The sequence below is a fragment of the Scophthalmus maximus genome, chromosome 13 (assembly GCF_022379125.1).
Source record: "Scophthalmus maximus strain ysfricsl-2021 chromosome 13, ASM2237912v1, whole genome shotgun sequence".
NCBI lineage: Eukaryota > Metazoa > Chordata > Actinopteri > Pleuronectiformes > Scophthalmidae > Scophthalmus > Scophthalmus maximus.
In genome coordinates this window covers 15,046,080-15,060,479 of record NC_061527.1, presented here as the reverse complement: position 1 = coordinate 15,060,479, position 14,400 = coordinate 15,046,080, and the positions used below count along the sequence as shown (strand labels likewise).

General features: G+C 43.8%; 1 protein-coding gene across 1 annotated transcript; it reads left to right on the top strand.

Annotated features, from left to right (window-relative positions):
- Positions 1–360: 360 nt before the first annotated feature.
- LOC118318740 (C2 calcium-dependent domain-containing protein 4C) lies at positions 361–5,747 on the top strand. The gene is made up of 2 exons (XM_035648661.2): positions 361–470; positions 1,406–5,747. Exon 2 carries the CDS (start codon positions 1,462–1,464, stop codon positions 2,719–2,721), a length of 1,260 nt encoding a protein of 419 aa, XP_035504554.2. The 5' UTR covers positions 361–470; positions 1,406–1,461; the 3' UTR covers positions 2,722–5,747.
- Positions 5,748–14,400: the final 8,653 nt, after the last annotated feature.

Below are 14,400 nucleotides of genomic sequence, written 5' to 3'. Positions count from 1 at the left end.
TTGATTCGAGTGCACGGCCAAACGTTGCAAGATGAGCAGCAACAGTCATTTTATTCATGTATTTATTATAACTGTAATATATTATGAGTGACTATTTTTGTTTTTTTTAATCGCAGGTAATTTGACAAAACAATGCTGTGAGGAAACAGCTTCCACGGGACACCAGGTTTCCTCAGCGCGGCGCAGCACTGACTCTGGAGGACTGACCTGTTGAAGGCACCTGTGAGATTCCTCCCGGGTGTTTCCCTCGGGTCTTTTCTGCTGCGGCGCACGGAGACGCGCGGTGTGATCTCATTGGTCAGCTGCAGCTGCGTGTGGTGTATAAAGCGCAGCGCGGAGGCTCCGCGGCTGAGACCGGCTGAGGGCGCACAGCGGCGCCGCGCAGCGCACCAGCTCGTCCGGGCAGAGGAACACACGTGTTGCTGCTGGAGCAGGCGGAGGAGGAGAAGAGTGTCGTCTTCTGCAGTCCTGTAAGTATAGTTGTGATGTATATGTGTACATGGGAGCCGTGCGGGGTCCCGGTGTTCAAGGCGATGTTCAATTTTGTAGGTGTTGGAAAACGGACTGGTGCGTAAAGGGAGGAAAACCTGCTCGCACCCGATGAACTGAGTTTTAGTTTCTAGCTTTTATATAGAACACGTTCCTTCTACATTTAAGCGTAAAACTCCAAAGTCCATATGTTCTAAAGCACCAGGAAGATGTTCGATTAATAACCAGAGGGATTTTTCTGGACTTTTCACAATTGAACAAAAAATAGGGGGAAAATATCAACTGTAAAACGACCCCCCCCCCCATCCCTGAACAAGCACAAACTGAAAACAATGTGAATCAAATGTGAGTTTTCTTAGTTTAAAGAATAAAATTCACGTTTTTCAAGAAAGAATGCATCATATTTTTTCAAGGAAATACAGTAAAATTAAGAAACAAACTGGATTGAATGCAGCTTTAAGAGAACCATTGCTGTTATTGTTCATCAATTCCTATGTCGACTGTATATTTACAATACAAATCAATCTGCGGCTCCTAAAACAATTAGGACTCGGCTTCATTTGTTGTAAATGTTGTAATGTGGTTAGATTCTAGTTAATTTGGTTTCGTGTGTCAGTTTCACGACTTCACATCGCTCCTAACATGTAATGTGCCGATTCAGTTAACTACTTGGAAATCCTTTTTCAACCTGCAGTCTATTGAGAGCTTTTACTCTGTAGCATCTAGAGCAAATAGCTCCATCATTTCTAATTAAATACGATGTAATGGTAATATTTCTCTTTATTCTGTCTGAGCTTACCAAACTAGGGGGTTTAATCACAGACTGTGTTTGCACATCAGAGCTACAACACCTATGTGTTATTTTTTTTATCTATTTGTTCATCTCCCTCTCCCTCCTGTGTATTGTTAATTGCAGACACACTTGACTGCACTTAGTCCACACATCACCACATCCCACTGTCTGGTGGGACCATGTGGGTTCTGGATAAGATCCGCGGGTCGGTTGAGACCAGTGTGCTGCGACAGGGAGAGAATGGAGACAAGAAAGGCATGGCCCCGGCCTACAGTAATGTCCTCACGCCCGACAAGATCCCAGACTTTTTCATTCCTCCGAAGCTCATCAGCTGCTCGCCTGAGCCTGAGGCTCCTCGCCTGAGGCCCAAGGAGGGGCTGCAGCCGTCCACGTCGGAGCATACGATCGGCAGCGGGAGGAAGATCAGCAGCCCAAGAAGTCCACGTCTGGTGGCCAAGATTGCAGGAGACACCAAGAACCTGCTGAGGGCAGCGAACCGCCACATCATACAGATAGAGAGTGCTGATGAAGTCGTGGCTGGAGACACCAACGCAGACCCCCAGTCTCAGACAGCTATGTCCCTGCCTTATGTTCCCAAGACTCATACATCTTATGGCTTTGCAACCTTGAAGGAAAGCCCCCACACCCGCCGAAAAGAGTCGCTGTTCCACTGTGAACTTACCAGTCCCATCACATCCCCCAACACCCAGAGGAAGGCCCCAGGGAAGAGCAGCGAGGCAGGCAACCACCTGAATCCAGCCGACTGCAACACCTCGCACATGAATCCGTATCGTTACTTCAGCGGCGGGGAGAGTGACACCTGCTCCTCGGCGGAGTCCTCTCCCTTCAGCTCTCCTCTGCTCTCCCGCTCCGCATCTCTGCTCAAGATCTTCACCCATGAGACGCAGGCCAAAGTCGTGAAAGCGAAGCGGACGCTCGCCCGCCACAGCTCCCTCTCCACGGACGAGTGCAGCTCGGCCGAGCCCAGCCCGAACATCCAGCGGCGGCTCCACGCCCCCACCTTCCACGGAGGTGCCGGGGCGTCCGACCACGGCCTCCATCAAGAGCACACCGTTAACCTGCACAAAGGCGGCGCGGTGAAGATCAGCGCCAACTACGACTCCAGCACCTCCCGCCTGTTGATCCGCATCCTGGCAACGGAGAGTCTCTACGACAGGCACTTTGACATCAAGAGCATCAACTGCTGCGTGGCCGTCTACCTGAACCCGGGCAAACTGCAGAAGCAAAGGAGCAACATCATCAAAAACAGCCGCAACCCGGTCTTCAACGAGGACTTCTTCTTCGACTCAATAAGCCCGGTTCAGGCGAAGAGCCTGTCGGTGAAGTTCAAGGTGGTGAACAAAGGCACCAGCCTGAAGAGGGACACGCTGCTGGGCGAGCGAGAGGTTCCGCTAACAAAGCTGCTGTCAGGGCTGTAAAGCCGCAGCAGCCGGAGGTCAAAGCAGGAGGAAACAAAGGAAACTGAGTGAAACTTAAATTAGATGTCAGCACTGGTTTCTGCTCTTTTTATTGGGAGCGAACACAAAGGGTGTCAAATTAAATATTTCAAAATGAGGTATAGATTCCTAGAAGAGAGGCTCTGTTAAAAAAACCAAAAAAAAAACCCCACCAAGCCCAAGAAAACAAATCTTTTGATATTCATGACCTAATGAAGGATTTATCTTGGTTGGGGTTTGCCCGGTTCCTTCTTCCAATAATGAAGGCTCATTAAACCAAGCTGAGCCTCACATCAACAGATGAATTGGACAGATGAAAGCTTTTTTTCCCCCCGGACACGTCCCCCAGCCAACTTCCTCAGCCAGGTCTGGTTCAAAGGTTTGGACAACACCTGTGCATCAGCCGGTCTCCATGTCCTTGCATGTACGGTGTTTGTCCTGCATGCACCATGGTTTTATTATTGTAATGTGACATAAATCAACAGCAGCACGGGATGGGGATGGACTTTAGCTGCCCCTGTGTGCTTAGCACAAAGATGCCTTTGTGAATCGGCGTGAGCTTTGAAGTGGCACTACATCCTGATGTGCAAATGACCCTTTGATCCCGGTTACCATGGCCCACCTCCTACGGGGGGGGGGGGCACAGAGCAGTCACGATAATCACATGCACGCATGCACATGGAAAAAAATAGAATTATAATCCAATTGATAATGGAAGCTTCATATGATTATTACCCTGTGCGTCGCACAAGCAGGGTATTGTTTTCACCCTTGAGTGTGTTTGTGTTTGTGTGGACAAAATAACTCAACAATGCATGGACGGATTTTCACCAAACTTGGTGGGACTATTACTTGGGAGGATATCTTCAGATGATTTACTTTTTAGGTTGATCGGTCAAAGGTCAACAAAATATGGTCCAAGACAAATAACAAGGCTAGAGAGACGGACTGAAGCTTTTATTGATCAGAAGACGATTGCCCGTCATATGATATCATATGACACGTGACCATGATGATGAAGTCCCAATGAAGTCCGAAAATGCTGTCATTTAGTGTATTTAGGCATTCACATTTGCAACCAATATGAATAAGAGAAAGATCTACAGCTTAATTATATTGACCAATTGTTTGCCATCATATGGTATAAATGACATAATGATGATGTCATTATGAAATTGCATTATTACAGTAAAATTTTAAAAAACTGGCATAGCCTGATTGGGGCGTATGCAGTGTGTGTAGGGTTTGCATCGTCCGTCCGATGCTTTTCATTATTAGTTACTGTACTTATGCTCTTAATCAGAGAAAGCAAAGTCAGATGATGTTCATGTGCTGTTGAAGAGTTTTGTCTGTAGACTAAAGATGCCCTGAGGAGTTTTCTCATCATCAAGAAAAAAGTTATGTTTTTTTGAAAAACTAATTTTGTTGAAGTCTCACAATTGCGTTGGAATTATTTGCCTCCTCGTGACTGAGGGAACTCAATAATAGACAGAACTGACTAAAGATGCGATTTCGTGCAGGTTGGGGCACAAGGTCTCGTCTTTAACAGCCGCCAGTTATGTCTTAACTTCATGTAGTGACTACATGAATCCCGACTCACTGAGTTGATGAATGTGAAGGGAGGAGGAAAGATGTTTGTATGTTTATATCAAATGTCATCGATCAAATTAATTTTGAACCAGAATACTGGATGTTTCAATTTTGCAGTCGGTCACAAAGCCACACCAAAAGATCTTTGGGGCATTTCAAATTTCTTTCCACTCTGCTTCACCGAAGTCCATCTGAAGCACAATATTCTTCATTGATCTCTAAAAATGTCCGGCAACTATGCTTCAATTGAACACGAGAAAATTCTTCTCGCCAACATTTTAGTTCACTTTTAACAGAATTACCAGTGTGGCCGTGATTAAAACTCACACTTTTACCTTTCACTGACAGTGTAATCAAGTCAAATACATATTTCATGTAACATTAATGTAAACAGAATTTTTAACAATTTATGCAATCAGGCCTTGCCTTAGTCACAGTGTTGGCAGTGGACAAATACAGTACTTGTGTGCATGTAAATGTAATAAATAAGAGAAGAATAGAGCACTGCCAGATGCATGGCATGACTATGTCAATGTTTGCATGACGTGCTCAAAGTTTATTGAAACCCTGAAGCCTTAGTGTGTGTGTGTGTGTGTGTGTATGTGTGTGTGTGTGAGAGAGTGCGAGTGAGTGAGTGATACAGAGGTAGTGTGTGTTTTAATCAGCATGACATTTTGTCCAAAGTTGTGAATTTTCTATGTAGTATTTTGTTAAAATGGTTTGAAACGACTGTAAACATAGTGATGGATTTGTACTAAATATAACTACGCTTGTTGTAGTTTCTACTGTTGTCAGTGAAGTGCCAATTATGCACTATAGCGAGTGAGAAGTGCTGATGAGAGGCATTTTAATTATATCTGTTTCAACTCTGATGAAGCCCGGGGGGGCCGAGCTGAAATATCAAGAAAGAAATACCAAAAAAAATACAAAAAAACAAGGTGACATGAAAACAATATTATGCATTCTGAAGTGAACAGCGCTGCCGTCCGTCCTCCTGAGGAATCAGTACAAACTCGTGTTGTGTTTATGCCTGCAGGCACCTCACAGTCGAGACTCGGCTCTCAGAAATCAGAGACATCAGAGCGATGCGAACAGCAGAGGTTTCTTTACACGCTGTTCCAAAGCTTCGGTTGGATTCTGGGAGGATCACTGTCACCTGGTGTTGTGTAGCACACGTGTAGCACTGCTGTCGATATGCTCCATAGACTATTATATACAGTGACTCCGCTGGTGGGCTTTTTGTGAAGGTCAGTGATCTGTTGTAATCCCACGATGTTGACTACTCGCGTGCAAACATACAGTGCCTGCTTGTAGAATTATTGTATTTTCTACATAAACCTGATTCGTACTCGCCCCTGTTGTTACAAAACCTTTTTGTGTGTGTGTGTGTGTGTGTGTGTGTGTGTGTGTGTGTGTGTGTGTGTGGGTGGGGGGGGGGGGGGGGGGGGGGGTCTTCAAGTATGACTTCAGTAGTGTCAGAACTATTTTCAGTGGTGGGTCGCCTTGTGCTCTGATTATAAATAAATATTGGAAAAGAATATTGGTAATGTCTGGGTTTTGCTCTTACGACTAATTGCTTTGACTGTTTTCACGCAGCTTCTCATTTAAAGTAATTGAAACACAGGGCAGAAATAAGAAGTTATCTGATCGCTTTCTGCCTGGGAGGGCTGCGTGCTCTCATCAGTCTACCTGCACAAATGATCATTCTCCAGATTGGGGAGAAAAAAAAGGCCACATTTAAATATCTCTCATAGCTGAAAGAAATGTTCCCCAAAAAAAGGTAATTGTAACTTGAAAGGAGCTCAGCCCATTGATCCATGTTTCTGCCTTTTTAAAAATTCGGAGACTTTCTGTCTTTGTCGCCAGTTTCCAGAGTTTTTGGAGAATCCGTCTGACAGCTTGAAACTCACATAAATGTGTGATAAGCAGGCAGAGTCTTGTTCCTCCTCTGTGCTCTGACTGGTTCCATAAAAAAAGGTAGAAAAAACACAACACAATTTCAACTTCACATTTCACACCTGCACAGAGATGCTTCCCTCTTTGCTCCTTTGAACAGGGGATTTGTTGAATTGATTTGTGTAGTCTGCTTTCTACTCCTCTTGTGGTCGATTTTGAGCTGAGCAGGAGGCTTCGCTCTAGCAGACACAAACTGGACAATGTTCAGATGTGATAAATTCTGATCAAATCAAAAGTCATACAAGTTGAGCTACTTAGGCCAAGTCCAACAAGTCATCCAAACTGAATGACCAATCACTCCTGACGCAGACCATGTCCATCTGTAAACTAGGTTACCCGACTTCGCTCCTGTGAAATTTACTACGGCCACCAGTTGCCCAGCTATAAAATGTAGCTATTGGTCACAACAAACTGCTATCACAAATGACCTCTGTTTTTCAAAAGAGACAATCAGTTTTTGGAGACATACGAGAGTTAGATGAGAAGTCATGTTTGTCGGCTAAACACACAGTTTGAGTTTGACAAGTAGACATTTTGACTTGTTGGGGGTGCTAGACGAAATGCCAGTTGTCCAGACTTGTGAGGCTTAAAACAAATAAAGGATGGTTATTTTAAATGCTAACCTTTATTTGATCGACAGATGAATTACCAGGATTAATTTCCCCCGAGTCCAGCCTGTGGTCGTTACATCCCTGCACTCAGTAGCTGTTTTATTGGCTGCAGTCTGGCCGAGCTTGAATGAAGACATTTCAAATGGGTATTGAGTAAAGTGTTAATGTTTGTGTGTGTGTGAGAGAGAGAGAAGAGAGAGTACTGGTAAGATTGATGTTGTATTTTTCAAATATGCTGTATATACTCTGAAGTGTCTCTCAAGTCTTCCTGTCTTGACAGGATTTCTCTGAAGGACGAAGCTGCAAAGTGCCGGTCCGTTACTTGACATTGAAATCTTACCTTCGTCTCCAGACATGTATAAACAGTGGGGGCTTATTTCTGTGTGCTGTTGCCGGTCTTGTGTTTCTGGTCGATCCTATTATTCTGTGATGCTGCAGCCACCGACAGCAGTTCCGTGGTTTCTCTGTTAATGGGTGTGAAATACTTTGATTAAAAGAAAAGTTCCACAGCGTCTTTTTCTCACGTCGTTATTGATATTTACTTTGTGCCAATTATGTTGAATTACCAACCATTTATGTTGCACGTCCACTGGAAATGGTAATGATGCTGCGCTGGGTGACAGCTACATTTGTGTGCCAATTAGTGTTGACAATTGTCTCACGACAAATACCAAATTGTTTTCTGATTATTTGGGGATCGCTTTATTCAAGTTTATTAAAAATGGTCAGACAAATCATTTTAAATCGTTTGTTTGAATCATTGATGTTGTAAAGTAAGAAAAACTCATGATATACAGCATATACATAAGGACACAGGATTAAACCAAATAGGAGGGGGCATATAAAGTCTAGGTCACTCAAGGTCATGTCCCGATTATTATTATCTCCTTGGAGACCATCTCAAGGCCGGTGAGGGACAAAATGTCAACTCCTCGCATAAACATAAAACATCCCAATCTAGCTTTGGTCAGGCAGCAGTTGCTGAGAAAACAGAAGGACAGTCAGACAGGATGAGATCTCTTGTTTCCTGATGTGTCTCTCGGGTGGGAAATGTGGCTTTCAGCATAACAAGAACTGTCAAAATCAAACCATTCATAAACAGCAGGAAAACACAGACGGTCATATACAATGCCAGTCAAAACAGTGGAAGTGGTTATTTAAAACTAAATCAGACAGGTAAAAAGAAAATGATTTAATAATGAAACAATGTCTACGTTGCTGATAACACCAAAGGGTGCAAATTTATTAATGGAGAGAAAATCAAGTGATTTTATTGCACCTTTAAATACCTCAGGTATTTAAAAACTCTACCATATAGGAATCAGTTCACACTCTTGATCTAACAGGTGGTAGTTATTGCTGGTCATTTTGACTTTTTGATAGTTTTCCTTGACTCAAATGTTTGGATCTGTAGATGTCAGCTCAAAGATAATCTCATTGGCGACCAAAGATGAAAACTGACTCGGTTTTCAACAGTTCAATTCAACTTCAACATTCAGTTTTCTCAAGAAATATGGTTTCTGATGATCAATATTTAACTGATTTATGTTTTTTTAACGCATTTTAAGTCTTAAAAAAATATTCAAGCTCATAACAATAATTATTCAGGCGCTCGTAACTTGCACAAATCCCCCTCTCTCAGCATGAATTAATCCCAGGACGTACGTTCTTGTTGTTTTTTACAGCTTCAGTGTGACATTTAACTGAGACAGCTGAAGCTGAGGAGGCTCGTCTTTCACTCTCCTTCCCTCGTCTCTGGCTGCTCTGCCACTGTCCTGTCTGTCTCCATAATGACTCAACAGTAAGGGGACGCTCTCGCATCTTTGGAATAACTCCTATAGTGTCGTTAATGACGTCCTCCCACCTAACATCCCACATCCAACAGCGTTTTCATGGCCCCCGGTCCATCTCAACCCCTTGTCCATTGTCTCCCCAGAGCTAACATTCACAGCATGCACAACATTAAACATCTCATCTCTGCCGTGCTCTCTTTAATTGGCAGGGTAAAAATACAACACCATCACGATTAGCCTCAGGGAGGAGTCCGTCTCGGAGTTGACAGTTTGGAGAGGAGGTGCGTGGGAGGAGACGTGGAGCTCATACGCATCGGGATAACACTGGTAATAACTGCTGCCGGGGTCACATTTCTGTTTTTTGCACTGCATTTAAATGTGAAAGTGATCACTTATGGTTCTGCTCAGTTGTGGCTTAATAATCTGAAATTACTTTTGGTTTCGGTGGTCATCATCAGTTATTGTTTCTGGATTCAACAACTTAATAAAACAATTGGCCAATTGTCACACAATATCTGATACAGCTTGATAATAGTGTATTTAAATCACTTTGTCCAAACCTTTGGGAAAAACTGTTTACGTCAGCCTCGGACTATAATTCCAAATCTGCGATATCTGGAATTTCTGAGGGTGAAAACATGCCCCGTCCGTTACGAAAACTACACACGTGTAAACAAACTGATGGCAGCAACATTATTCATATTAACAGTAATTCAAACCATTCAGCTTGTTTCATCACAAGCTGGTTATCGGATGTGATTACAACTTTAGGAATAGAACGAAGACCCTCAGAGCACTTCCAACGCTGAATTACAGGGGTTTTTCCGATTCCGACGGAAGTGCATGAATGCAGTATGAAAAACAATCATTACAGAGGCAAAGCAGATCAACAAAAACAGATTCATGTTGGAAAGTTAGCAGCTTGTCCTGGTGCTCACAGGCGTGACCCTGTGAGACAGACACGTGGCTGAAACCCAACACTCTGACCTCACTGATGAATTCATTCAGCTTTTGAATCTCTAGCGGTTGAAAGAGGCAATAATCTCAAAATCAATCTGCTCAAATTATCCAAAGACGCAACATCACAGCATGCTCACATTCCCTCTTTCACTCATGACAGCTGAGGTATATTTGACTGATGGTTCATCAGAAACCTGAGTCCTTCTGTCCTTCAACAGTAGAGTTGCCCTCAAACCACCGCTATGACTTGATGATCCACCGTTTATTATTCAGGATCCCACGCAATCCCACACCGATTCTGTTTCTTCCTGCTCATCCCTGCCTTCTCTAATTCATCACCCACACTCACATGCAAAAAAAATATGCTATTAGGTTTCCTGCACCAGCTGCACGCGAGATGCTGCCGCCGCCTCTACTCCCCACACACGGTGGCGGCAAGAAAATGTGTTTTCCAATATCCTTCATCTGCCATTGTTCATTTCCATCCCATGCCGGATGTCTTGCGCAGCTTGTAAATTGATTTATAATGCTGTCTTCTCCCGAGAGGAGTGGAGGATGGGGGAAACGCAATGGAGGCTGGGGGTCTGAGTGTGATGTGGAGGGTAGCGATGAAAACCGTTATCCTGGAGAGTAAATTTGATTGGGGCAATTTTCAACCCCGCGGCATCCTTGACTTAAGGGAGGAAGGGTTTAGGGCTGTTATTGGCTTAGGGATTACTATGGCGACCACCTAGGAGAGTGCTCTCCAAGTGAAGGAATGAGACACGTGTGTGTGTGTGTGTGTGTGTGTGTGTGTGTGTGTGTGTGTGTGTGGTGGGTTGAGTGAGGCTGTTAAATTACCATCTAGTATAATTGAAGCACACTGTGTTTTTTCATTGAGTGTTAACCCTCAAACAAACAACAACCACATGTTTGCAATGTGTGTGTCCAGTTGCAAATTTGATTTATCTGTCTTCTTACCTATTGTCAGAGGTATAAGAAACCACATACACCTGAGACCATAAATATATCTGTGTCTCTGTGGTGGATCTGTGACAGGCTGTGAGTGTACGTCTCTCTTCGTGTGCAGTGGTATCTGGTCCTCCGATGATCCTTCGCTAAACATCGATTGACCTGTTAATGCTTCGCAACCGCGAACTCGACACTTCACGGTCAGTCGGGCTTTGGAGATTGACCAGAAACAGCAGCTGTGGATGCTGCTACAGCAGAGTGTGATGTTGTTTATCAGAAAAGGCATTTTACAGAGCTTTTTGATAAGCACTCGTGTAGCACCCGTGATAATCCTAATATAATGTCATTGTACAAGTCGTGTTATGCACCCGTGTTTTTCCTGCAGTGACATCAAAAGTGTCTTTTGGGAGAGTTGAAGTATTTTTGTAGACTCGTTACTTAGCGATATGCTCAAAACATTTTCAGTGTAAAAGTTTTATGCTTGGACTTGGTGAGTCTTCAAAAGACCAAGATGGCTCTGGCCTGAATGCTAAACCTGAGGCTTCCAAACAGCAGTTCACTAACCAATGGGCGACGTCACAGTCTGTCTGGGTTTATGAATACTTAAATAGCGTCCACTGGACATCAGATAGAACTACTAAGTGTGAACTCTACCAATCAATTCCAGAGCATGCTGCTGCTTAAAGGCCATGTTTTCAACATGGATAATCACCTGCTGAGGATGAGGAGTCCTGTCAAATTTTGCCTGTTTTGTGTGCAACCAACAAACGCATAGTAAACCCCCTTTTTTGAGAGAAACTAAAATTACCTGCAAAGCTTAAATGAATGTTAATGTTCTAACAAAGCTACAGCAGGTAAAGCAATCAGTAACTGTCATTTCAAGTGGCTGGAATGGCAACTGAAGCTGCCCCCCCCCCACCCAAAAAAATAGAGAGAATCATAAGCTTGCTTTAATCTATTACTATCATTTTCACACGTATACAAAGCTGGGATTAAAAGCTTTACAGGCGCAACAGCAGCGACGCGGAGAGGCGAGGCTTAGCTAAGAAACATTTTAATTCAATCCTCTGTCGCCCGAGTCAGACACGATGTGAGAGTGACTCTGGAGAAGGACATGGAGTCCTGACAGAGGCAGGTGACAGTGAGGAGCGTCTGTGATGTATTTATCGCCCGGCAGCCAGCGCCACTAATGACGGGCAGGCCGCTTCTTCGCTGACCTGGTCGACAGCGACCCCGTCAGCGTCGCCTCGCAGTGGCCCCTCGACCGGCGAGGTGGCCGACCCTCGACCACCGGCGCTTGCGGCACAACCACGGTGAAAACCAAACCCCCCGGTCTCAGTGTTACCATAGCAACCCAGGGGACATTTGCCACAGGTTTCCGAGGAACATCAGGTGCTCAGTGTTGCAGAAAAGACATTTTCCAAGCAGTTGAAGTCGGGAGAGGCCAGTTCATGTATTAACATGAAAAAAGGGTCCTTAACAGAGGAGAAAAAGGAACGCTTCTATTTCTAAGCCTGGCCATGGTCGCTCCTCTATAAATCTGAATGTTAAAGGATTAGGGCTGAAACAAATGATTTTCTTAATGTACTGATTAATGTACTGTATTATTTTTTGGGATGATTTGTTTGCCCTTTAAACTCAACAAATCGTAAATTTGTAAATTGTATCTCCTCCACCAAAACAGTCGATAAAATCCCTTGGAATAATTTACTGATAAAGATGAAGCATTTGGCTACCGCTTTCTGAAACAGAACAATCAATATTCATTGTGATTTACCCACTTCTTTATTTACCAAGCATCACTACATTGATGGAGAGGAGGTGCGGTTAATGAAAATTGTATGCATTTGTCTTCCCTTTTTTTTTTTGCTGGAAATAAAGGACGGAGGAAAAGATCCACCTCTGTGACAGTCGTATTGATTTTCATTATGGAGGTAAATTTGCCACAGCTCCGTTTTTCCATTGAAAAGCAATAAAGGAAATGAAAGCAGTTTCATTAAATAGTCATCAGAACAGTGTAGACAAGGCGAGGGCTATTTTGCTCCCCAATCTCTTGTCATATCAGGACAATATTGAGGAAAGTACTGCACTTTGTGTTCCCTCGCAAAGCGGCAAGTTATTCATCTCCTACAACAGAGTGACAACATCCTGCCACAGCGCGCTCCTCAACAAATGTACATGACACCGTTTCAATTCCAAAACCCTTGTTCCCACCCTGACACTCGTATTGTATCGTGTCTCTTTGTCACGGCTCCGCAGGTAGTGACAACATCCCCCAAGGCTTTGTGATTGACACTTTAACCAGGAGCTGTGTGCATCTTCTCTTGAGACAAAACAAAAGCCTCTTGATGGGCACTTGATTGCAACGAAATGTTCAATCAAAGAGAATAGTTGCTGTACAGACCAAAATATGCAAGCAAGATAAAGGATCATTTTTTTAAATTGGTCTAACGGCGTCACCCGGCACCTTGAACTCCCAACCATATCCTTTTCGTAATGCTAGTCTCAGCACAGTAGCCACCTGAAAAAAATCAGGAGGGCTTTTTATTCACCCCCAAAAAATGACATGAGAGGGAACATATAGCCTGGTTTTGACAAAACCAAATAAAAGACGACAAGATGGACGCCAACGGCAACCAAATATGAAGCCAAACCAACTAAAGCCAAACACCCCCCATGATATGGCAGCACATGGTTCAGCCCACTCAGCTGGTTCCAGCATTTAAGTGTCCTCAGCCCTCAGCCACGCCTTTTGCAGAACCAGGAAGAGAAGTCCCATGTTCACGGTAACTCAAAGACAAAGAAGTAAAATGTAATGTTAATTAATTGAGTGTGGTTGGCGGGAAATTGAATTGAATTGCATGGCAAACTAAGGAAATGAGTAATGAATGAAAACAACAATGTGGGCAGCAAACTAGTCAGGTGAGTGTTGAGCAGCATCACCGCGTGTGGCCGTGGCCGTCCACATCCACAATCTACCTCTCTCAGAGCAACCTATAAAGAAGCATCTGAAGAAACATGCGAGTGTTTCATTCAGGTCAGTACAACCCCACTCAACCCCAACAGTTTTCATTGACTGATGCATTAGAGCAGTCGCACAAATACTATAAACCCAGCAGATGATGGGAAGAGGTGACCGAGGCCTTCACATTCTGCCTAGTTACGGTTATTCTGCTGTTCAAAATCTGTGGACAACTTGGTATTCAAGACACTGCTGCACACTTGTATGACCTGCCCATGTCCTTAATGCAAATACTGTGTTTTAAGTTCCACTGGCTGGTTCGAGAATGGTATATTTCAACACCGGGAAGAAAAGATCTCAATTCAGCTTGTGATTGGGCGTGTTTAAAAGATTGTGATATGATTTAGGGATTGATGATGATGATTTGAGAAGATGTTCCCAACTTTTGAGGTATACAGTCAACAGTTTTGTAGACATTTGTATTGTAATGGCCTATGAGGAAAAATGCTTTTCAGACAAGCTGAGGAATTATTTTTCATTGCACTATTGAATGTGGCCATTGAGACCAATGAGCTGAGAGGCGGTGACACTATTTGTGCATTCACATGCTCCTCAAAAGGTCCCGTCCCCCAATTTTTGAAGTCTGACTTTGGTGTGTTCATGTGCTTTGAATTCTCAACACCGTGTTACTGTCTGTATGATATCAGCAACTCCTGTGCCAAAATTTTTGCCGACTTTGTGAGTTGTAGTTCCGACTTGAGGTTCCCAGGCAGGAAATCTTTTTTCAGATTACTTCATTACCACGTCAATGCACTTCACCAACTCTTTGGCATCCATG

Coding starts and splice junctions, on each gene's coding strand:
- LOC118318740 (XM_035648661.2), top strand. CDS start 1,462: ATGTGGGTTCTGGATAAGATCCGCGGGTCGGTTGAGACCAGTGTGCTG.